Below are 22,724 nucleotides of genomic sequence, written 5' to 3'. Positions count from 1 at the left end.
GTTCGTGTTTTTTTCCACTGTGCTGCTAATTGCTGCCTCTTTAAAAACGTGATACCGAGGTCTGACTGCTGCAGCGTTCTTGACTTGGTCGTGTACAAGTGTGGTCAACTACACGCCGGTGCTGGCGCCCCCGCGCTGGCTGCCCGGGTGGAGCTGATCTCCTCTGTTCTGACACACGGAGAGTTAATGATTAATGACGATTAATATTATATACTGAGCGGCCCCACTGCTCGGGTGTGACTTCGCGTCTGAGCCTCAAAGACCTGAGACACCCTCCCTAAAGATACTGGTGATTCAGCCACCCAGAGATTTTAAGACAATCGTGAAAAGCTTTTTTTTTTTTAGAAACCGAATGTGAATGTTTTATTCCTATGCACCAAAACCTTGATACTTCTGCCAAAGCACAGAAACAGTGCCTTGATGAGACTCTAGGTACAATAACAACAACAATAATTATAATAATAAACTTGATTTTATATAGCACTTTTAAAGGCGCCTTCGAAGCCCTTAGTATGCTGATGGATTGTAAACAATTGGCAGCTTTAATGAACTCGCTCAGCAAAGCGATGATCTAACCCAGTTATGTTAAATATGTTGCATAGACACGCTCACGCGAAGGAAGCCCACCGAAGGCGTTTCGTGTGCGTGACGCGCTGGGGCGAACCTGTTCAAACCAGACGCTGAAAGGGGACTGGCGTTGCAATTGGGCCGCTAACGATCAGCTTGTTGACCGGCTGTGAGTAGAAGCGAGCCCGGCGAGAGGTTTTAAGCCGCTCATTAGGAAGCGGGTTAAGGCTTCGTGAAAATCCGCAGATCGGTGTGAGAGCGCATCAGCGCCCTGGGGCCCTGATCTCCACCTGCGGAGCCGGAGTCAAAACACGTTCAATTTCCTCATGAGCGGAGAAACACGCTAAGGACGTTAAGAATTTCTAACACGCTTTTGAACACCTTCAGCACCATTCATCTCCCAGCCTGCTGCTCCAGGGCTGTGTCCTCACCTCGTTTCTCAAGTCAGAAAAAAAAAAGCTTTTTGAGAGGAGGAGTCGTGTTTTGTAACTTCTGAAAGCGTGGTAATCATAAACTTTATTTTATACAGCGCCTTTAACAGTGGCTGCCCAAAGCGCTTTACAGAAAGACAGCCATAAAAAAAAACACGCAAGGAATGCACCACGAGAGGAGACGGAAGATGGGGGTGTGAATACAGAAGCAGAGGGGTGAAGAAAAGAGCCAAGTCAGTAAAGGCTCTTCCGAAGAAGAAGGTTTTGAGTTTGGACTTGCAGGAGGTGTAGAGAACCCAACATCCCCTCTTCTATCTGGGAGAAGAATCCGTTTCCGGGATTCTGGGCGACTTCTGCCTGGGCTCGTGGACCGGAACACGTCACGGGCAGCCACGCTCGCGGGGCAGACGCGAAACCCGTCGGGGCGGTTTCACGCGGGCGTGAAGATGTCGGCTAATTGCTCACCCGCCCCCGGCTATCATCCCCACGACACGCCGGACACGGAAGGGAGCGGACGCCGCGCCCCACGCAAACGCGAATCATTCATCCTCTCCAGCTCCCCACCCCGCGCGCTGTGGGTCGGGCGGGTCGTGGCCAGTCTGCAGAGCGGGGCGCCCCCCCCCCCCAAAAAAAAAACGCGCTTGATATCATTTCTTAGCTGGTCATCTGCGCCCCCCCCAGCACACACCCGCACGCTCGCGGATTGCTCCAGGAAGCGGCGCAGCGGGGCTCCATTGTGGGCGCTCGGCCCCTCGGACCCCTCGGCCGTCAGCGCTGACCGCTGGCCATTAGCAGCCTTTCAGCGCGGAACAATGGCCGCTCGCCCTTTGATTCACGGACCCCCGCCGCACACACACACAGGAATGTCCTGCCCCGCATCAACATCTGAAAATCCCCCCCCTTCTCCTTTCAACGTCTTTATTTCTGTCTCTCTTCCACGGAGCCCGAGGCGAGAGGGGACCCACAGAGCTCCTCTCCATTGTCTGCGGGCGTGAGCGGCGGAACATGTAAAAAAAAAAATCAAGTGCCCCCCAATATTTCACTTCCTGCGGAAGAGCGCAGCCGAGCCCCTGACGGCTGATGAAATTATCCGACGCAATTCACGTTGTACAGCTGGGCATGTTACCGGAGCAGTGCAAGGGTACGAGTGCTGTGCCTCACCTGGGGTTTGAACTCGCAACCCCCCCGCGCTCGCTCCACAAAATAACTCCGTTGAAGCACAAGGTCTCGTTTACGGCGCTGACCCGGAGAACAGCTGAGACGGTAAGGGGGTGTAAAAGGATACAACCGCTGTACCCCATGGGGGATTTGAACCTGCAGCCTTCCTCCTGCGGCCCTTTGTCCTCACCCCCCACCGCCGCACGGCATGAATGCAGGAGAAACCTGGCAAAAACAGTTACTGTGCACGTTCACCGTGGTAACCGCCCAGCGCTGTGCAGAGGTGCAGAACGACCACCTGAAATTAAAACGGGAGTCTGTGTAGCCTCACCCCCCAGACAGCGAGCTGGTGGGGGCCTTCTGCAGAAACGGAGTGTGGGGGGGGTTCTTTGTGATCTAAATCCCTGTGATTCAGACCTTTTCTTTACTAATCCTGCTATTAACTTCAACCTACACCCTCCTCCCACACACACCAGCTCTTTTCAGGACAGCTGACTGTAGCCCGGAGATCTGAGAGGTGACCTGATCTCTGCTCTCCCCTCTCCCTGCTGGAAAGACAGAGGGGCCGGTGGGGGGGGCACAGTGGGGAGAGGGCCAGTCAAAGGGGATTTGAAGACTTCAAGGCCTTTGTGTGCTGCAGACCTGGGGCTTTTGCATGCAAAAGGAAGAGGGTGCAGGAGAAAGCATGCAGGAGGGGAGTGAGCAAGGGGTTAAAAAGCGGAAGACAACCTGAACCCCCTTTCTAAAACACACACGGAGATCCAGGGCTGAGTGTGGGGGTGTCAGGAGAAGTGAGGTAGACCGATATCCAAGATGTACAGAACACGACCATATGGTCAGTCACTGTATTGTCCTGCACAGGACCATATGGTCAGTCACTGTACTGTCCTGCACAGGACCAGCGGTCAATGACTGTGCTGTCCTGCACAGGACCAGCGGTCAATGACAAGTGGTCACACACTTTACCGTCCCCAAGATTAGAGGTCAGGCACTGTGCAGAAGGCACATCAGTAACAGTAGGTGGCGCCTCCCCCCCACCCCGGTCCAGAATTTCCAAGCCGGTGCTCCAGTATGGGGACCAGGGATGTGGTGCAACAGGGGGTCGTCGTGCTTGCGTGCCTGACCGCTTGGTCGTTGCAGAGCCCTTAGCCGCACGGCTCATGAGATCCGGGGATGTTCGACCAAGTGCAAGAGCTCCACTCCACCCTGGGCTGTGAATCGCACCGGCAGGAATTACCACCACCTCCCAGCTCTCTCACCCCACCTGTCCGTCTAGCCCCACGACAGCGAACAGGTCCCAATAAGACACGGCAAGCTCAGGTGTTTTAACATAATATAAATATTTATTTCATCATCTCCATTTTAGACCACGTTTTGGATGTATGAATTCACGTTCACATGCAGGTCAAACAGCCCCGGCTGCAAAGAGTTTCCGAGTCTCGGACAGCCCAGAAGGAACAGGCAGGGAGCTCACAGCGTTGGCGCGGACCGAGAACGCAGGCCTGAGGACTTGGGTTTTTTTTTTGGTGGTGGTTGTCGTGACTGGCTGTTGGGTAGAATCAACTACTCTCCTGCCCCCTCCCCCCTCCCTACAAGTTGCTGGGCTGACGGCGGTCACCCCTTCGAAGTTAACTGCCCCCTTCCATGCACAGATCAACAAAAACCACTCCCTGCTCTCTGTGCTTTTAATTCACTTTCTTTCTAGTCCTGGCGCGACCATACACTGGCTCCTACAGCCCCATCTTACACTCTCGCCTCTCTTCAGCTGCCCCAGGGCACAGCTCCCTTTCTCTCTCTCTCTCTCTCTCTCTTCCCCCCCATCCCCCAGCCTCTCCCCTGCCAGTCCGCAGTTCCTAAAAAACATCCTCCGCTTCAAACGCAAGGCGTTCGCCTCCCATCTTCCCCTGAACCCAAGCAGCTCGTCGGCGTCAACTTGAGGTTCCCGGCCCTGGTGCAGCAGGGGCACCCGTCTCTGCTGGGTTCTGCTCCAGTCGGCTTCTTAACCGCAGGCTCATCGGGGTCTAGCCTGCTAGCTGGGGGGTATGTGTGCATTTACATTCAGCTCGTAAAAAGTCCACTGGGATACGTAACTGGCGTCAGCTCTGTGCCGGGTCCCGAGGCTCAGAAGGGAACGCACACAGGACACCTGGGCTCTAACCAGGCGGATACCCGGAGAAGAGCCACTCCTGCTGTGGACGGGTCACATACAGACTCCGCATCCCGACCGGCACAGAGCCGTTCAGTCAGACACAGGCCCGTGGGCCCAGGCGAAACCGGAGCCGGTTCGGCGTGCAGACCGTAACCCCGAAACCACGGGTCCCGGCCGGCTGCGGGTACGAGCTCGACGGACGTCTTTGACAGCCCGGCTCCTCCACCGCGGGTGTGGACCCGAGCTGGGACGAAAACCCGGCGGACACCAGTGACCCTGCCGGACCGGGCCGGAGAACCGGGGGGGTGGTGCTGGTGCAGAGGGGCGGAGCGCTTGGGATAAAAAGCAGAATAGACATCGCAAGCGATTATTCAAACGGTGTACCCCTGGAGCGGGCAACAGCAGGGCTCCAGACCCACAGTCCTCCTACAGAATTTTTGGGATTTGGAAACTGAGCAGGTTATTGGAGCTTCTGGGTGGGAGATGTGCCTTGCTCAACCGTACTACAGCTGTGCCCCCCTCAGGATTTGAACCTGCAACCTTCACTTCTGAGCCATAAACGAGAATGAACCCCCCCCCACTCCACAGCCACGGCAGTTGCTGCTCCAGGGGAAGGCCAAGGGTCGTGCGCTGGGATTTCTGTCCCCTCACAAAAGCCCAGATACCCCAACAGAGGCAATCGAGGTGCTGCACCGGGCACCCCAACAGAATTCCGGTGCAGCCCAGCTCCCCCTTTGTAGCGCCCCTATAGCGCCTGGGCTGCACCGGAATTCTGTTGGGGTGCCCGGTGCAGCACAGCTCCCCCTTAGCCTTTCATTCCGTCTTCCCCACGTGCCCCCGCTGCACACAGTGAAAGAGAGGAGCCCGGCTGATAACACAAGGGGCGCTACAAAGCTGACGACACCCCACCACACGCGCCATTACAAAACGGACAACGCAGCACAGAACATGAACTAGAAATAACAGCAGCTCGTTACGAACCTCGTCTTGCCCGTGACACGTGTGCGTGTGCGCGTGTGTGGGAAAGAGGCAAGGAAAACGAGGTCAGGTCACACACACACGCACACACGCACACACGCGGGACCGAGACGGGCTGCCTTTCCTCGCGAGCCGCCCCCCCTTCTCCACGCCTGCTGGCGTTCAGCCTGCAGCCGGTGAGCTCAGGGGGCGCAGTGTTTCTGGGAATCCCTCGGGCTGACCCCCCCAGGGAAGGAGGCGGCACGGCACCCACCTCCGCCACTCTTTGAGTAAAGAAGAGCCCCACCCTGACTACCCCGCCTGTGGCCTCTCTCCTGCGGTTTGCCTTCAGGTGTCACCAGTGGGCTTCTCCAGCTGGGCAGGCTTGGCCTGGAGGTGGGGGGCGTTAGTTGGCAACGTGGTGGGGCAGGAACACCAGGGCTCGAGGTTTGCAGAGGAAACACGGTTCTTCCCAAACTTCCCCAGGGCAGGCCCTGCAGATTCTGCAGGAAGGGAATTCAAAGAAAGCAGGAAAACTGCTCTCCTCACCTGGAAGGAGGGGGGGTGGGGGAGGAGCAGAGCCCCCTTCATGCTGGGAAGTGATTTGGGGATCCTCTGGAACAAAAAGAACTGGACACACATTTTGGAATTTTTTTCAACATCAAGCGAAAAAACGTCTGTCACCTCTTGCTCATTCTTGATCGGGAAGGGGCCTCCTGAGACGCACGTCAGCCCACAGACAGACACCGAGACGTCACCCTGAACTCCTCTGCCCCAATCCCCACTGTGGAGAGCTATCGAAAGCCTACCATCGGCAGGACTCCTGGCAGTACTTTGCAGGCTGTACACACTTATTTTCAATAAGAAGAGTTTACTGTAAGCCATGGCCTCAGACTACTGTAGAATAAATGATCTACTCACAGAGGAGGTTTCTGTCTGCATTTAGTTTCCATTTGACTATCAATCACTTTTCCTTCCACTGTGCCAACTGCTCTGTGCCCACAGACATCATACGACCGAATGCACAGGCCATCACCCCCACCCATCTTTACCTGACTGCCCGCACATGTGAAAGAGAACGTTGCAGCGATAACATCTCATCAGTTTTGGAATCAAAACCAGCCTCTGGGCCTTCCTTTTTCTGTTCTCATCCAGAAGCGGGCACCTCCTCTCTCCGGGCAGCGCAGGGCGCCAGTACAGTGCCATTGCACGAGTGAAGTGTTGGGGTAGACAGAAAGGGAGACCAGAGCCTGTTGTGACCGACCGCAGCTGGGCGGTGGGCTCTCCATCTGCTAAAGCCCCCTTTGGCCAAAGTTCATCTCCGTCAGGAGATCAGGGGCGACTAAGGGCACAGGACAACCCTGTGCCAGAACCCACGTCTGGTCCCACGCGCTGCAGGTCTCTGGGTCCCAGTGGCCGACTATCGCTGCGAGGATGACGATGGTGAGGACGGAGGAAGGCTAACACAAATGTGCCCCGGGCAGATTTGGACATCGGTTCCACTTTTTGGAGACGCTCCGGCCTGCCCACATCGGGGAACGAGCTCTAGGAAAAGTCTGGGAATGCAATAACAGGAGGCGCTGAAGCCAGCTGGCGGGTCTGGGCGGGAGCGAGAGAGAGGGGCTCTCCGGCTCCCAGCGCTTTTCCAAGGCAGCTCCGAATAAAGCCACAGGATGAACCGGCACCCGGGAGAGCGGTCCTCTTCGGGTCAGGGGCTGCTGGAAAGTGCGCCGGCCGAGGAGCAGGGAGAGGCTCGCAGAACTGGGAGACAGCAGCGCCAACTCTCGAGACCAACATGGTGGCCGACGTCGGGCTGGACCTCGGGGAGAGAGCCTCCGTCTCACCCCGCGTGGTGGAGGGACAGGGTTACAGCCAGCCGGAGGGGGAAGATGCGCAGAGTCGTGTCCTCTCCAACGCTATCCTGGCCCTACCTCGTGCACGAGCCACTAACATAAAAAATACAGTCAAATAAAAATAAAATACAACCACGTTTAAAAAGGAGGGAACTGAGGAATAAAAACCCGATAAGAAAACGGAGTAAAGCAGATACCAGGCCGCAGATCTGTGTTTTTATCGTGTGCTGGACGTAGGAGGTATCGAGACCCCGGAGCAGCTCCCCCTGGGTGCAGTTCCACAGCCCGACCAGCAGGGGGCAGCGCAGCTCCCCAGCACGTTCTGGCAGTTCCCTTTGTGAAGCATCTCCTCCCCCCCCCCAGTAGGGAGGAGACGCTCAGTATTCCCCCTCTCCTGCTTCCTCCTCTCGGGGGAGCAGGGGGCTGGGCGGCGCGGAGAGGATCGGCGAAGGCTCGGCCTTTGGTGGGCATGTGTGTGCGCGTGCTTGCATGTCTGTCCATCTCGGTGTGTGTGTGTGTGATTCTGTCTCGGTGCGTGCGTCTGTCCCGCGTGTCTATCCACCTATCTCCAGACTATTTGTGGTTCCGTTGGGGATGCAGAGAGGAGTCATCAAAGAGAGGGTTCTTCACTTCCATCTCTCCAGTCTGAAACGGCACAGACATTACAGACGTGATTATTATTATTATTATTATTATTGTTGTTGTTTCACTGCTCCTGCTGCAGCTCCTCACTCTGCCGACGGTTTCAGATTCTGGGTTTTGGCTCCATTCACTGACCCGAGGCAGAATTTGAACTACGCGAAACTTGATTGAAAACCGCCAGCGGGAGACAAGCCTGGACCATCCCGACACGGGGGACTGTGGGAGTAAGGAACAATCTAGCCCACGGCCCGAGGTCTGCCGGGAGAACGCAGGCCCGCGAGGAGCAGGGTGGCGGCGTGGGCTGGGGGCGGCGGCTCTCGCCGCGTTTGCATGAGAAAAGGGAATGACATCACACCTCCTGCCTCTCACGTCGCCACGGCGACGGCGCTGTACACAGAGCCCCCGGCCCACCCCGACGCAGCCGGAGGGGGGCGGAGCTCCGGATCGGAAGGGAGAGGGGTGCAGATACCGTGGGGGCAACGGAACAGACAGCCTGGGACCCTGCACGCCATCAGCAGATCTAGAAACAACCTCCGGGCGTCCCAGCACACAAAATTAACACAATCCGGTTCTGCGGCACAGCTCTCAGAGAGGCAGTCTGGATTGCGGGGCGCAGTGTTGTGGGTGGGGGGGGGGTTCCTAGCGCTGCCACCTTTCGGCGCATAAACTCAGGTGAGCAGACACACCTGCGTCTTTAAGGACACAGAGACCGCAGGAGGGAATCAAGTCCTGGATCTCAGTTCCCGGGAAGCTGTCGGAGTGCATTATCAAGGACATATGCGCAGCTCCTGGGAGAGGCTGCTCTCTTAAGGCCCAGCAGAACTAGAAGCAGTTGCCCCACTCCGCTGGGGAAGACCCGAGGTTCCGAGTGGGGTTCAGGGAAGTGGGCTGGGAAAACCCCCTGGAATCGCCGGGTGGGTCGGGACCACCGCCCGCATACGATCCGGCTTTAGGGGCTTTAGCTGCATCACCCCGGAGAGAGAGAGAGGGAGACGCCCAGCGTCGGAGCCCGCTGTCGCAAGACAAGCTGCAGGTCCGCAGCGCCGGGCGGGAGGGTCCCAGGCCATCGCCGGGACAACGAGCCAAGAGCCAGGTGACCGATGCCGACCTGGCTCCCCTTACAGAACCCCGGGGTCCGGATGCTCACCGGTGCCAGGCCAGGACACTCGTACACAGTGAAGTCCCCGTCCTCGTTCTCCTCGTCCGTCGTGGTGCCGGAGTCGGGAATCTTGGGCTCGTCTTTGTGCCTGAAGTCAGACGTCCCAGTGGACAGAGTCAGAGAGAGACAGAGACAGTGGAGGACACAGAGGCAGACAGAGCGGTGCCACCGGCGCCGACCCAACGAGAAAAACGCTCCCGGTCCTGAAACTGGGCCGTACTCACTTCTCCAGGGACAGCATCTGCTGCTTCTGGTGCTGGTAGTGGTACATCTGAGCACTCTGGGCCAGCTTCTTATCCCCGGGCTGCGCAGAGGAGCAGGAGAGAGGAGATTGAGCACTACCGCGCCACGCCGCCTGAGCTTTACAAACGGCGCTCTTGGCCGGGTTGACCCGTGAGGGAAAACGGGCAGGGCGCTCACCGAGGTGCTGTCGAAGGAGCTGGGCCCCATCACCCCGAAGGCGGGGTAGTCCACCTTCTGGGCGAGCCGCACGTCCTTCTGCAACCTGCAGGGGGAGCACACATCAGCGCCCGCGCCACAGAGCGGCAGAGGCAGCACCAGGCGGGCTCACCACCCCCCTGTGCGTCGCCCTCGCTGCCTCGCTCGGCCGATCACCCCCTCCCGTCCCAGTCTGTGCCTGCACACTGCCCCAACTCCTCAGTGCACAAGCAAGAGCTACTGCACTCCCAGCAACCTTCTCCGTCAATGGCATCCGGGCGATTATCACGCTGGGAGTCACACTGCACACTACTAAGGCACTGTGTCCTCATCCCCATCCCATGACTGCCCTCCGTCCACGAGCCACGCCGCACACCGCCCCCCCCTGCACACATTCAACGCTGCCCTTGTAAACAGGGACTCCCCGGCATTTGTCTGTCCCGGGCTCCGATCCAGGCCACCAGAGGTTCCAATCCAGGCTGTCCAGTAACGTGTCGAGGCTCCAATCCCCTGCTACTGCACAATCTGGTGACATCTGATACAGCAGGTTGTGCTGGAGAAGTCGGGGTGCCTTTCTGGGGGGGGAGGGGGTACAGCCATGTCCGCCCCTGGAATTTTAAACCCACAAACCCCTCCACTCATCCGGGAGCCCAGATCCGCTTCCCGGCTCTTTTACTTCTCTTTCCCCGAATCCCTCGGAGAATCCCCCCAGTCCAACACCCAGCTGTATAAAAGTGGCAGCCGAACGGATGACTAATAATGACGGGGGGGGGGGGGGCTCACCTGATCCAGCAGACTCCCGCCACGATGAGGGCCGCGGTCCCCACGACGATGCACACCGCGATCATGACTGCGGAGCGGGACACGGAGGGAGAATGAGGAGGAGGGCGAGGCAGAGAGAGAGAGAGAGATATGAGAGCAGGGGCGGAGGAGAGAGGAAGAGAGGCGGAACCAACGGATCGACCGGCTTTGCGGGCGTCACGGCCCCCCCTCGCGGGGCGCAACGCTGCCGGAAAAACTTCATTCCCACGGGCCATTATGCCGAAACTGGGTCGATTCCACGGCCGGCTTCTCACTGGACAACAGGACCCCACAGCGGGTAAGCGAGCGCGGAGAGTCAGCAGGGGGGGGCTTTGGGACGGGTGAAACACAAGTGGGGCGCTCTTCCGCTCCGTGCCGACGGGTACGTACCGATGAGCAGGCTGTCGCTGCTGGGGTACGGGGACGTCGCGGGCCCCCCCCGCCCAGCTGCCTGGGTGGGGGGGGCGCTGGGGGGCGAGGGGCTGGCTCGGGGGCGTCCCGTGGCGGAGTGGGGGGGGCCATGCTCCTGGGCTGGGTTGCTCTGCTTCGGGCCGGGCTGGGGCGAGGGGCCTGCGATGGACAGAGGCAGGGGGACGTGAAGAAGAGAGACTGGACGCTGCCGGACATTCTGAGCACACGGACACAGAGACAGAGAGACTGGACGCTGCCGGACATTCTGAGCACACGGACACAGACAGAGACTGGACGCTGCCGGACATTCTGAGCACACGGACACAGACAGAGACTGGACGCTGCCGGACATTCTGAGCACACGGACACAGACAGAGACTGGACGCTGCCGGACATTCTGAGCACACGGACACAGAGACAGAGAGACTGGACGCTGCCGGACATTCTGAGCACACGGACACAGACAGAGACAGAGAGACTGGACGCTGCCGGACATTCTGAGCACACAGAGAGGACACAGAGAGACACTGAAGGACAGGCACAGTGGAGAGATGGGGAAGAAGAGGAGGCAGGCAGAAGGAAGGGGTGAGGAAGAGCTGGACCCAGGGGGCAGCACGGTGCAGTACCTGGCTTGCCGAGCTCCGCCTGCTGCTGCTTGGCAATGATGGACGACAGGTAGTCTATCTCTTCATCCAGCTCTGGGAGTGGAGTCTCCTTACCTGAGGGCGACACAGAGCTTTAAATCCTCTGCAGATGAACACACTAATACTGTGTGATAGAGGCAGGAAAAAAGGAAAAGAGACACAATGTTTTGGCTGAGGGGTACACACACCCCAAGAAGGCCCCACAGCTGAACTTTAACTGTGCTTCTTTCCTTTCCTTTCAGCATGCAGTGCATCGCAACCTCTTCGTTTGCAGCCCCCTGCTCCAACTTCTCCGCACAGACGTGATGGGAGAGGCAGCGCCACAACTCAGTGAGTGAGTGCCCGTTTGCATGTCTGCAAGTTTGTGTGGAGTGGCATCACCGAGCATGTGTGTGTAAGAGCACGTTTGTGTGGAAAGAGGTCACTGTGTGTGTGTGTGTAAATCCCTGTGGAAAGAGGTCACTGTGTGTGTGTGTGTAAATCTCTGTGGAAAGAGGTCACTGTGTGTGTGTGTGTGTGTGTGTGTGTGTGTAAATCTCTGTGGAAAGAGGTCACTGTGCTTGCATGTGAGTGTGTGTTTGTGTGTAATGGGGTCGCTGTGTGTGTGTATATCTCTGTGGGGAAAAAGGTCACTGTGCTTGCATGTGCGTGCGTGTTTGTGCGGGACGGGGTCGCTGTGCGTGCGTGCGGACTCCGCGGAGTCACTGCGAGAGCACGAGTCTGTGCCGCTGGGAAGAACAGAAGGGACAGACTGTAGAGCCCGTCGTCCCGACAGACGAGATACGGATGTTAACAGCAGAGGCCGCATTCCGGAGCCAGCACAGGCCCGGGCCTCTCCTAGCAACCAGGGGCTCGCAGTGCGTGTGTGGCAGAGCGACAGAGCACCGCGGGGGGGCACAGGATCAATAACCCTGCCCCCCACCCCCACAAACCCCTTTCCTCCCCCTAGACTGGAGGTAAACAGGGGCTCTGAGCTCCACCTGAGCAGCAGGGGTCACAGAGCCCGGAGAGAGCAAACACACTGACTGTGGCCGGCCGCTAACTAGGACAGATGGAGCTCTGAATTGGGGTGGGAGGGACAGCTATTAATTGCCCTTCTGAAACTACCCCCCCTGCTGATGTACAATGGTGTGTATGGTGGGGGGGTGGGGGAACTTATAGTCACCTGGTTTGGCATCAACACTGCTGCACATCTGCAGGAAGCTGTAAAGAAATTTGCTCGGGACAAACTACACGTCTATCAGAGACTCTGAGTTCCTTTTCCTTGGCAGACTCGGCTCCCATGTTCTGAGAGCCATTGTGAAGGCCAATCCAGCAAGCGTTAAGGATAAGAAAAACCCCAGCATATCACCCGGAACACAGGAATGTGTGAAATAACACGCACACAAGTATACGCCCAAGTACTCTGATCGACGTCTGGACCGGCTCGTCTCGGGCAGCCTCTGCCCCCAGTAACTCAGTTCCTGGCTTGTCCCATTTCTAAGCAAGAAGTGTAGCCCTCTCCAGCAGTGCAGTGCGCGTGTCTGTGTTTGTCTGCGTGTCTCTGTGTCTGCGTGCAGCAGGCCTGTCTGCGTGTCTCTTGCTGCAGCAGCACCTAGACGAAAACTGTCTGCGTGTCTGCAAGCGTGTCTCCATGTCTATGTGCTCCCCCCACAAGACTCCGTGACATGAGTGACTGGAGAGCTGTGGGGTCCCTTCAGAACCACCAGGGGGTCCCATCGTCTCGGCGTAATTGTTCATGGCCAGTGCCCCAGGCTCAGAGGAGGTGCTAATGACAGAGTCGGGTTCGCAAGACCTGTAGTTCCGCAGCTAGAGGAGACTCAAACACTTGCAGATCCATACTTCTGCGGACCTTCCCACTGACTCTATAATCTGCGACAAGGGGTCAAAACGCAACCGTGCAAAAGAGCTTGGGTGCTTTTAGACTAAAAAATAAAGATCAGCTGGTTTAGAAAAAATACAGTTCAAGAGGGTTTACTTTAGAAAAAATAAACTCCTTCCCAGAATTCGTATCCACATTGACTAATATCTGCACCCACATACACATCCTCTAAATGCAAGGCAGACGTGCCAAGTAAAAATTTACAAAACATTGTATACTTTAAATCTCGAGAAAAAACACATACTGGCGTGTGTTTATGTGAATCACAGAGAAAACAAAATCCTGCTAAGCCGTCACACAGCTACCAGCTATCAGGAGAATGCTCTGCATGCAGCTGTCTCAATAGAAGTGTTGATTTTATCATACATATTTAGCTCTTTGCCTGGATAATTGAATTCTGTGACACAGCAACTAATGCCAAGACAGTGCTGCCCTCCTGTGGCCACTTTCGAGAAAACAGATGACATTAGCGCTCACTGACCAGAGCAAGCAACATGCGTTCTCAGGTGCTTCATTGCACTCTGGGTTTAAGCAGTTGCAGGTTCTGCACCTGGGTGCTAAATATCTGAGGTTCCTCATTGCTGAGCAAACTGGCATAGAATATGTGCATGGTTAAAAGTGATACTACCTGAAATGATTTGCTGCCTCTTCAATACAAATCCCAGCATCGGGTTAATTCTGAAATGGATTGCCAGTGCTCTGCAACAGGAGCCTGTTTCCACTCTGCCCAATGTTATATTAATGACAAAATGAGGAACAAGTAAGAGCTTTATTCCATGCTGAAAAGAGAAGACACAGCTCCCCACCTGAACTACTTCATGACAAATAGCCTTCACAGGCTGTCCTCTTCTTCCAGAGTCTTTAACCCCAACCGCAATGTCTAATCACAATCCCTCATGAACCTGGCTCAGCGTGGGGGTGTGGGAACACCTGTCTTGACGTTTTCACTAAATCCGAGCTTAATTGAAACCAAGAATGGGCTCAATTCAACTTTTTATCTTCCTTTCCAGCTGCTTCACAAGACAACCTCATCTTCCAATACCGAACTACTCCAGAGAGAGGCGCACCTAGCGTTTATAGGCAGCTTCAATCAACTTGAGCTTAATTGGTCCAATTAAGCAATAAAGAGCTAGGCTAAACTAAACCAGGAGAGAGACACTACAGGATCTACCTCAGTAGGAGCCCAGGTCTTTCGCCAACCTTTCTCTTCCCAAGTCACACTAATGCCTGTATTTTCGCCTGTTCTTAGCATGACTATGAGGAGTGGAGAGCGTTTCAGATTCAATCAGAGCCGCTGACCTACATCACATTCTTGCAGGTGTCTGAAGGAGCGACTGAAGGAGAGAGGGGAAGAGCTCAGCTCTCAAACACAGATGGTCACCGGGAAACAAGATCGTGTTCTGGAACAATGACAGGTGGAGCAGGGATTAGCGACAAGCCTGTCCTCGTTGTGGCTGTTTTTCTTCTAAAAAGACATGCTGACAAGATCACAAACAACGCCCACCTCAAACAGAAAGAGCAGGCTTAAAAAAAAACAACTAAATAAGAGCTCTCTCAGCCCGTGTGTGTGTGGGCTGGAACAGCTGTGATGCAGCTCCCTCTGCCTCTGCAAGGGGAGGGCGTGTGTGACGAGAGTGGTCAGTGGAAAGAGATTCAAGTCGGTCACCCTGACACACTGACGACTGGACAGCGGTTTCCATGGAAACCCCCGAAAAGATGCAGGAAAGACGGTACAGGTAGCGGCTACCCCTCGAGTGCGGCTGAGAGGGAGCGACCTGCACGGCGCCCCCCGGTGGCGCGTTTTGGAACAGCTCGAACAGATGCTGTTTCCCCCAAGAGTGCAACCAGGAAAGAGAAGACAACACAGCTGTACTCTGGTAGGTGAAGCTCCTGTCAAGCCCCATCCAGGGCTGGACTCGTGGACTCAAGGGGAGGTGAGCACCAGTGGAAACCCCACTGGAGACCTGTCCTGCTGTGATGTGTCAGGCTGGGATAATCCCATTATCCCTCCTCTCCTCTCCTCCAGGCACAATCACAAGCGCAGGACACCAGCCTGTGCTCTGGAGTTCCTCCCTTTAATCCCACTCTCCTGTGGCCTCACCTGGTGTCTCACCTGGAGCCATGCTCACGTCATGGCTGACTACATACTGAAGGGGCTGGAGCGCAGGTTAGACAACAGAACCTGACTAGGCAAGGCCCAACAGAACCAGCAGCTATATCACCCTGCAGCTCACCACTGGCAGCCCACTGGAGCCCAGCAGGTGTGAGCCTGGCCAGTACCTGGATGGGAGACCTCCTGGGAAAAACTAAGGCTGCTGCTGGAAGAGGTGTTAGTGGGGCCAGCAGGGGGTGCTCACCCTGCGGTCCGTGTGGGTCCTAATGCCCCAGTATAGTGACGGGGACACTGTACTGCAAAAAAGGCGCTGTCCTTCGGATGAGACATAAAACCCAGGTCCTGACACTCTGTGGTCATTAAAAATCCCAGGGTGTTTCCCAGAAGGAGCAGGGGTGTTACTCCGGTGTCCTGGCCAAATTTCCCCCTGGTCTTTAACAGTCATGTCCTCCTAATAACCCCCCTCTCTGAACTGGCTCCATCCCTCTGCTCTCCTCCCCACTGAGAGCTGGTGTGTGGGGAGCGGACTGGTGCATCATCCAGGTGGGGCTGCACACTGGTGGTGGTAGTGGGATCCCCATGACCTGTACAGCACTTTGAGTGGAGCGTCCAGAGAAGTGCTATATAGGTAAGGAATTAGGTCACTCCACCCCAGGAGAAAACGGGGCGCCTTACCTGAGTGGACACGGAGCCGGCGCTTGTGGGACTGGTTGGGAGGGGCCAGGCGCCTCGCCGCCATGGCACAAAGCATCTTGGGTAACAGGAGGCGCCACGTGCTCGTGGCAGGCAAGGAAGAGAGGGCTTGGTCGTTCCGGAGAGGGAAAGAGAAGATCTTTTACGGAAGTTAAAAGCTGCGCCGGGGCAGGGGAGAGGGGGACGGGGGTGTGGGGGGTGAGATTGCACCGAGGCTGGGCAGCACCCTGCCACGAGAGGTCAGAGGTCAGCGTCATCCCACTGTGCGTCTCCGTCTCGTTGGGGAATTCCCTTCGTCTGTCTCGCTTTGTGCTCCTTCCTGCTTCCCTCATCCCTTCTACTTCCCTTTCCCCTTCTTTCCTCTCCTGTCTTTCCTCCGTTCCCTCTCCCCCTCTGACGCAGAGTGATGCTGCGGGTGCCCACAGACAGCAGGGTGCTGAGTGAGAGTACAGTGGCAGCAGGCACACACACACACGCAGTGGGGTTAGTGTGCAGCTTACACGCAGCTCAGCTCCTCTCACGCGCGGGGCGTTAGTCACTACAACACGCACAACTTCCTCCTGCAAACTCAACCAGTCACCCCCGCCTCCCCCACCCCACCGCCACGGCTACCAACACAAAGTGTCCTTTTACCAGATGAACAAACGCCACATGAAGATCTAACGATGACGTCACTGAAATACTGTGACCCAGAAACACCCCTCAGGGAATATCACAGTAACCAAGTCTTGGAAAGGGCCCAGCAGATTGCTGTGCTGTAGATATTCGACCTAAAGAATAATCCTCTGTTCCTCTGTGGATGAGAGCAACACTAATAGAAATCTCTTCACAGTAGATTAGTTGCCAGTTTGCTACACTGTTCCCGCTGGTCTCTCTTGGTTTGCATCATGATTTAACACACCTCCGTGATCTTCTGCGCTTCCCTAATCTGCACTGTTTCTACCACGAAACCACGCAGTGAGCTCCACTCCTGGCCCCAGAGGGCCGCAGTTCTTCCGAAACCAGAAGACCCGGCCTACCTTCCCGGATCAGGAGCGAATATCAGGGGTGTGAATCCATTCCCGGGACGGCCGGTGACCAGTTCCGGGTTTTACCGCCTGCAGAGCTCTCGCAAACGAGTCAGCACGGGCTGATGGAGCCATTTAATCTCGTCACCCCGGCTTAATCAAACTTGCACAGACAAACCGTGGAATTAAAATAACATTTCCAGTTACGCTAAACGTATTTTCAGTAATTGTTCAAAACGCAAAACCATCCTCCACCTAATGCTGGCAACACTGCGAAACCTGAGGTGGCCCACAGTGCTCTGTAACAGGAGTCCGATGGCCAGCCCCGGTCAGACGGTTTTACAGGGGAACGAGTCCAGGAGTCCCTGACAATCCGGCCTGTGCGCCCCACGTTTTGCCAGCGAGCACGGCCCCTAATCGGGATCTCCACAATCCTACACCAGGTCCGCACGCAAGCCCGTGGGCGTCCATTCTTTCCGAAAGGAAAGTTTCCAGGCCCGGAGCGCCGCAGCTGCCGCGCTGAATAATTGATGGCGGGGGGGCAGGCAGCCAGCCAGCCTGCGCGCCTCTCTCCTCCCAACCGGGCCCAGAGAGGTGCAACGTGGGGGCTCGGCTCTCCGCCACCCGGAACGACCCGGAGGGCCAAGGGGCTGACCCGATGCCACACGGGAGGGTTTTTTTGCCAGGCAGGGTGTCACCGCCGCGTTCCGCTCGCTAGCCTGGCTCGTTATCCCAGCTGCCCCGGCAGCTCCCTCGTCAGGCAGGAGCTCGTTAGCACGGTGCCCAGGGGTTCGAGAGTGCGTGACGTTAAGGGTGGGAGGAGTGAGGGGAGTGAGCCCGGGCGGAGATCAGTATCCAGAAACTGAGCCAGGCCCGCAGCCCCAACAGTGGATACAGGCCCGTGGCACCCCTGCTGTGTACCCTGGGTACCCCACAGCACTGTCACCTGCCCCCGGGGGCTCCAGGGGGTGGGGGGATTGCTCTGAACCGGCAAGCACAACAGCCTCTAGACCCGAGGCAAATCGAAACGCCAACTGAGCTGCGGTCATTTCCGAAACCCAGACATTTGCTCGTCAGGAATAAAAAAATAAACATTAAAAAAAACGAGTCATTCTGCCCGTTTTGCATTTTCCTTCAGTTCCCGCTGTCTCCGGCGGTAGGTGCCAGCGCCTGTAGATGAACTCCCTGATGTTCCCAGAGCCCTTCCCAGACAGCATTCCCGTGTCCGATCAGCGAGTGGCTCACAGCTTTCGCCGTTAATAAACTTAACGACTTCCCGAGGCATTCCGGTCCTGAGTGCCGCCCCCACCACCCCGGGGTGCAGTTTCTGAACCCGGCTGTCCACCCGAACCCTGGCCGGCCGCCAGCAGGCGCCAAGGGGACAGGAAGTGAGGTACGTACCTGGGCGGGTCTGCTTCCTCCTGGCCACGCAGTTCCGGTGCTCGTCCTCCACCAGCGGGGCGATGCAGGGGCCGCAGTGGGGGGAGCCCGGGGGGCACAGCTCGCGCCGCTGGAGGGCGCAGTCCAGGCTGCGGGGGCACGCGCTCCCTGCAACGACAGTAGACGGGCTCAGAGGAGTGACGACCCCCTCCTGTCCCCCCGGGGGGGGGGGTCAACATCACTGCTCCCTGCCCGCGCTCTCGAGATCCGCTGCTCGTGCTGCAGCAGGGGTCGCAGGGTAACCACGGGGGCTCCCCTGCGCCCTCCCTGTAAAGAGAGGCGACACCCTAGAACCCCCTAGCTTGTCCTCCCCTCCCGCCGCTCGGAAGTGCTCGGCATCACCATTCGCTCCACCTGCTGCCCCCGCTTACAAGGGAGCGATAAGGACCACCAGCTGGGAGACAGGTGGGGGGAGACAATCGCACTCCTGCTGCATAGCAGTCAGGTCTGCTCCAGGATTTCCAGAGCACCGGCGACCTTGGCCCCCAGGCTGCCCTCGCCCCTCTCCTACGCGTGGGTGCCGGACCGCCGCCAGACAGGCGAGGCTTAAAAAAAAAAAACAGCTGGCCGCCCCTGGATTAGGAGGGTGTGAAATTAAAAAAAAAAAACCCCATCAAATTCAAAATCAAAATGAAAGTTATAGAGGGACTGGGTAACCACTGGCTTCTGCTCTGGTCCTGGAGAGACAAGAGAGACGCAGCATTTCCTGGTTTTCATGCCTACTGCCGGTGTAATGACATTATTAGGTCCAGTCAGGGGATTAGAATCGGTCGAACGCGACACGATCGTCATGCGGTTAGAGGAGAGAAGAAAGCCGGCAGAGCAGAGGCTGGGAACGGGGCGGGAGCCCAGCGGGGGGCCGGAAAGCGTGTGGGCGTCTGCCGCAGATCCTGTTTACCGCAGGGTCCTCTCTCTCCTTCGGTAGGGAAGGAGGCAGACTCTGCCGGCGAGAAACTGCACAGGCAACCGGAAAACAAACGGAGAGGCTCTGCAGTCTGGGGGCTCTTTCACTCTCCAACGGCCAGGTGATGAGCGTCAGCCACGATACACACTCATTAAAGCCCAGCTGGGCCGCCGAGCTGCTTCAGCGCTGGCTTGATTACAGAACCAGCACTGGTCGTTCTGGGAACAAATCCTCACCCTCATCTCTGGTTAGACTGGTGACAAGTGCCCCCAACAAAAAAAAAAAATAGAGGCACAATTCTAAAGCAAGCACATGGCAAATGTTGGGGGGGCAGTGGAAAGCAAAACAGAGCACCTGGTGAAGACCGTGCAAACTCCCCACAGACAGGCCTCCGAAGCCAGAATTGAACCCTGGACCATGGAGCTCTGAGGCAGCACTGCTGACCACCACAATCACCACCCCGATGACTCTCTCGATTAAGCTCAGAATTCCCCCGCGTACCCTAGAGGAACGGAGCCCCCCCGCCCCCTCAGACACACGGAGCAGAGAGCTGAGGAGGACAGAGGTGGAAAGAAAGGGAAGGACGGAGAGGCGCCGTGAGATCTGGGGTCAAAGGCGGCCGAGCCTGAACAACCCCGCCGCAAAACCCCTGTCTCTACTCATCGGCTCTGGGGCCGCGGTACAGCGGAGGAGCGCGGAGACCGGGACAGAGTCGGGACTTCCACGTCCAAGTGAACTCGATTACCCCGGCCCATTTCACCTCGGACCCAGATCCGCCCGGGCCCCGGAGATCGCTGGCCCCGCGGGAGACCGACGGCCGCAGCGAGACCGAGCGAGAGAGGGAGAGGGAAACCGGGGATGAGAGAAGCCTGGCAGCGGGCCGAGATAATCGCCCTGCGGTGACGCACAGCCTCCTCGTTAATCGGAATTAGTGCTGAAATGCACAGCGCGGCGCGACTGGCGAGGGAGGGGCTGGTTAACGGACACGCACACGCAAGCGATGCATCTGCCAGAAGCCTGCGGGGATTGAGTCGGGCGACCGTGTCAACAGGAAGTGAAGGGGGAGGGGGAGGGGCCTGGTGCAAGGAGAGCAGGCTGGCAAGACCAAAACCGGACTACAATCTCGGGCGGGTGGCGTTTTGGCTCTTACGTCTGCTGAACGGCACGGGGAAGAGGAGGGTAGCAGGTCCTAGCGAGGCGTACCGGTCCCCAGGCCGCCCGCCTCCTCCACCGCGGGGAGCAGGGGTCAAGGGTTCGACAAGTTGGGGAACTCTTTGGGAATTGGACACATGGAGGCAGAAATACAGCGACAAAACATGAACATGCAGAAACGCATCCAAACTCGTTTCCCTCCACACCGATGCACGTACACCGATGCACAGCGATCCAAGTTTTTAAAGTGCAGAAGACGTGGCCAGAAACCCACAGTACTGAGCCATCTTAACCCGACAGAAGACTGAACGTTTGCCATCTACACGTCATTGGTCACCCACCTCCAGCTCATACAACACTCTATTAGAACTTTCATTCCTTTCAAACCATATGAATACACATAGCGCTGTACATGAATATACTGCTGCACAAGCACTGCACATGCCGAGCCTCTCTCTACTCCATACAGCTGCAGTTTCGCTGTAATTAGCGACTCCAGCCCTGCACGAGATGTCGAACTAATCTGTAAACTGGTCAGGTGAGGATGGTCCAGGCTCTGCCCTGGAGAATTTGCAGGATCTAATATATTAAAGTAACAGCGGCAGATGAACCTACTGCAGTTTTCTGGCTGGAACTTTTTTTTCCCCTTGGGGTCTTTTTAAAACCCACACGCCTCTCTTCTCAGGCTGATATCCCCCATGCTGCACTAACACACTATGCCGTGATACGGTTCTCAAGCAGGACCCCGAGTCAGCATGAGACCCTGCCCGGCCCTGAGACACCCCCGCAGTGTTCTGTGGAGAAGGAAAGCGTTGTGAAGCCCCCAGCTGCCCTGGGACAGTGAGATACTGAGACCTGGACAGCACCGTGACAGTGAGGCCATGGTCAACATGCAAAACCACCAGGATTCACCTGCCCCCCCGGGGTCCCACACAATTCCCCTTCACCCTACCCTCGTCCGCTAGCCTCCCGCACCGAACTCTACACCCCGCTGATAACTCAACCCCCATTGCCATGACGACGGCCATGGCAACTGGCCCGGTGACATCACCAGGTGTGAGTCACCCAGTGCCGATCCGGGAGGGGGAAGGGGGGCCCTGCGAGAGGCTGGGGGCAGATTGGACAGGCGATGGAGGAACACGGGAAGATTAGATGATGAAGCACTGCAATAACAGCCATTAAAGCCCAACAGCATGGGGAAGCCATTTAAAAAAAAGGATCAATGCAGGAGACGCTAAAATCGTAGGACACTAGATAGGCCGCGTTGAGAATACCGCGCACAAATTCGGTCACCGTGCTGCAGAACATCCATTTCCGCTCTAGAAGCAGAAACCCAGAGCAAACAGATGCATGCAGGGGTTTAAGCAAACGTCCCAAACCGACGGGCTGGTGGAGTCATTCTCTTTAGTTTGGGACAGAGGCGATACAGATTCGGGGGACCCGAGAGAGAATGACAACTAGCAATGAGTACCCCTGCAAAAATCCCCCTCCCACGTGGCGGGGTGGCGCCTGGCGTGGCGCACCGCGACGCCTGCCGGTAGTGCTAAAAACGTCAAAGGTCACGCTCCCTAACCAGCACTGGGGCCGGGGACTCGTGCGCCAGGGCCGGCACGCTGCCCCCCCCCCTCAGCGTCTCCCCTCGCTGTTGGCACTCAGTCTGGGTTCTTCCTCCGCCACACACACACACACCCGCCCGCGCGCGCACTCCCAGATTGCAGGTTATATAACAGGCAGGCAGTGCCCACCAGGGGGCGCCGATGCCACTGGAGAATGTGGGACAGATCTGCACAGCGTGGACACTGCAGAAGCAGGCAAGCAGATGGGGGGGGGAGGACTGTGCAGCTCTTCTGTGGGCCCAGTCTTATCGGGGTGATCTTTGCCACCCAGGAGAGAAACGAGGAGGACGCGCCGGCTGCAAACCAGACACCCACCCCGACACGCAGCGGCCAAAACCGAGGACCCCCAGGGGGGAAAAAAAAAAAAAACTCGGAGCATGTGCAGCTCGGGCCGACGGCAGGAGGCAGCTCTGCACGGGAAGAGTGGTGGGTGTCTGCGACTACCGCGCCAAGCCTCGAGGCTCCGGCCGATTCCCCTGGCGCCAAGCGAGAGGAGGCTGGGTGGGATTCTGGCCGCTGAGCGGCGGGATGTGCAGAGCTGAGCTCGCTTGCCCACCCCCCTGTTGTCCTCCATCACCGCGGTGCAGTGCTCCTGGACCAGCAGCACCGTCTCAAAAATGGCCGCCCTCTCGGCCTGCCCTCCCGGGTGCCACGCTGCCCCTGTGCCCGTCCGTCACATCCTGCCCACGTCGGCGGCTGGGTCACGC

General features: G+C 57.3%; 1 protein-coding gene across 2 annotated transcripts in view; it reads right to left on the bottom strand.

Annotated features, from left to right (window-relative positions):
• Window positions 1-3,477: 3,477 nt before the first annotated feature.
• npdc1a (neural proliferation, differentiation and control, 1a) overlaps window positions 3,478-22,724 on the bottom strand; it is a 31,003-nt gene continuing 11,756 nt past the window's right edge. Inside the window, exons 2-10 of one of the 2 annotated variants that reach the window (XM_088614889.1) lie at window positions 18,307-18,453; window positions 15,881-16,006; window positions 11,193-11,285; window positions 10,546-10,725; window positions 10,138-10,204; window positions 9,337-9,421; window positions 9,141-9,220; window positions 8,905-9,004; window positions 3,478-7,760 (exon numbers count right to left, since the gene is read on the bottom strand). In XM_088614889.1, the coding sequence (XP_088471015.1) occupies window positions 7,689-7,760; window positions 8,905-9,004; window positions 9,141-9,220; window positions 9,337-9,421; window positions 10,138-10,204; window positions 10,546-10,725; window positions 11,193-11,285; window positions 15,881-16,006; window positions 18,307-18,453 (950 nt within the window). In that variant the 3' untranslated portion in view covers window positions 3,478-7,688. The remainder of the gene's footprint in view (window positions 7,761-8,904; window positions 9,005-9,140; window positions 9,221-9,336; window positions 9,422-10,137; window positions 10,205-10,545; window positions 10,726-11,192; window positions 11,286-15,880; window positions 16,007-18,306; window positions 18,454-22,724) is intronic. The other variant, XM_088614890.1, reaches the window with a different exon arrangement.

Source organism: Lepisosteus platostomus, chromosome 21, assembly GCF_059453375.1.
Source record: "Lepisosteus platostomus isolate fLepPlt1 chromosome 21, fLepPlt1.hap1, whole genome shotgun sequence".
Taxonomy (NCBI): domain Eukaryota; kingdom Metazoa; phylum Chordata; class Actinopteri; order Semionotiformes; family Lepisosteidae; genus Lepisosteus; species Lepisosteus platostomus.
This window is presented reverse-complemented; position numbering and strand designations above follow the sequence as displayed.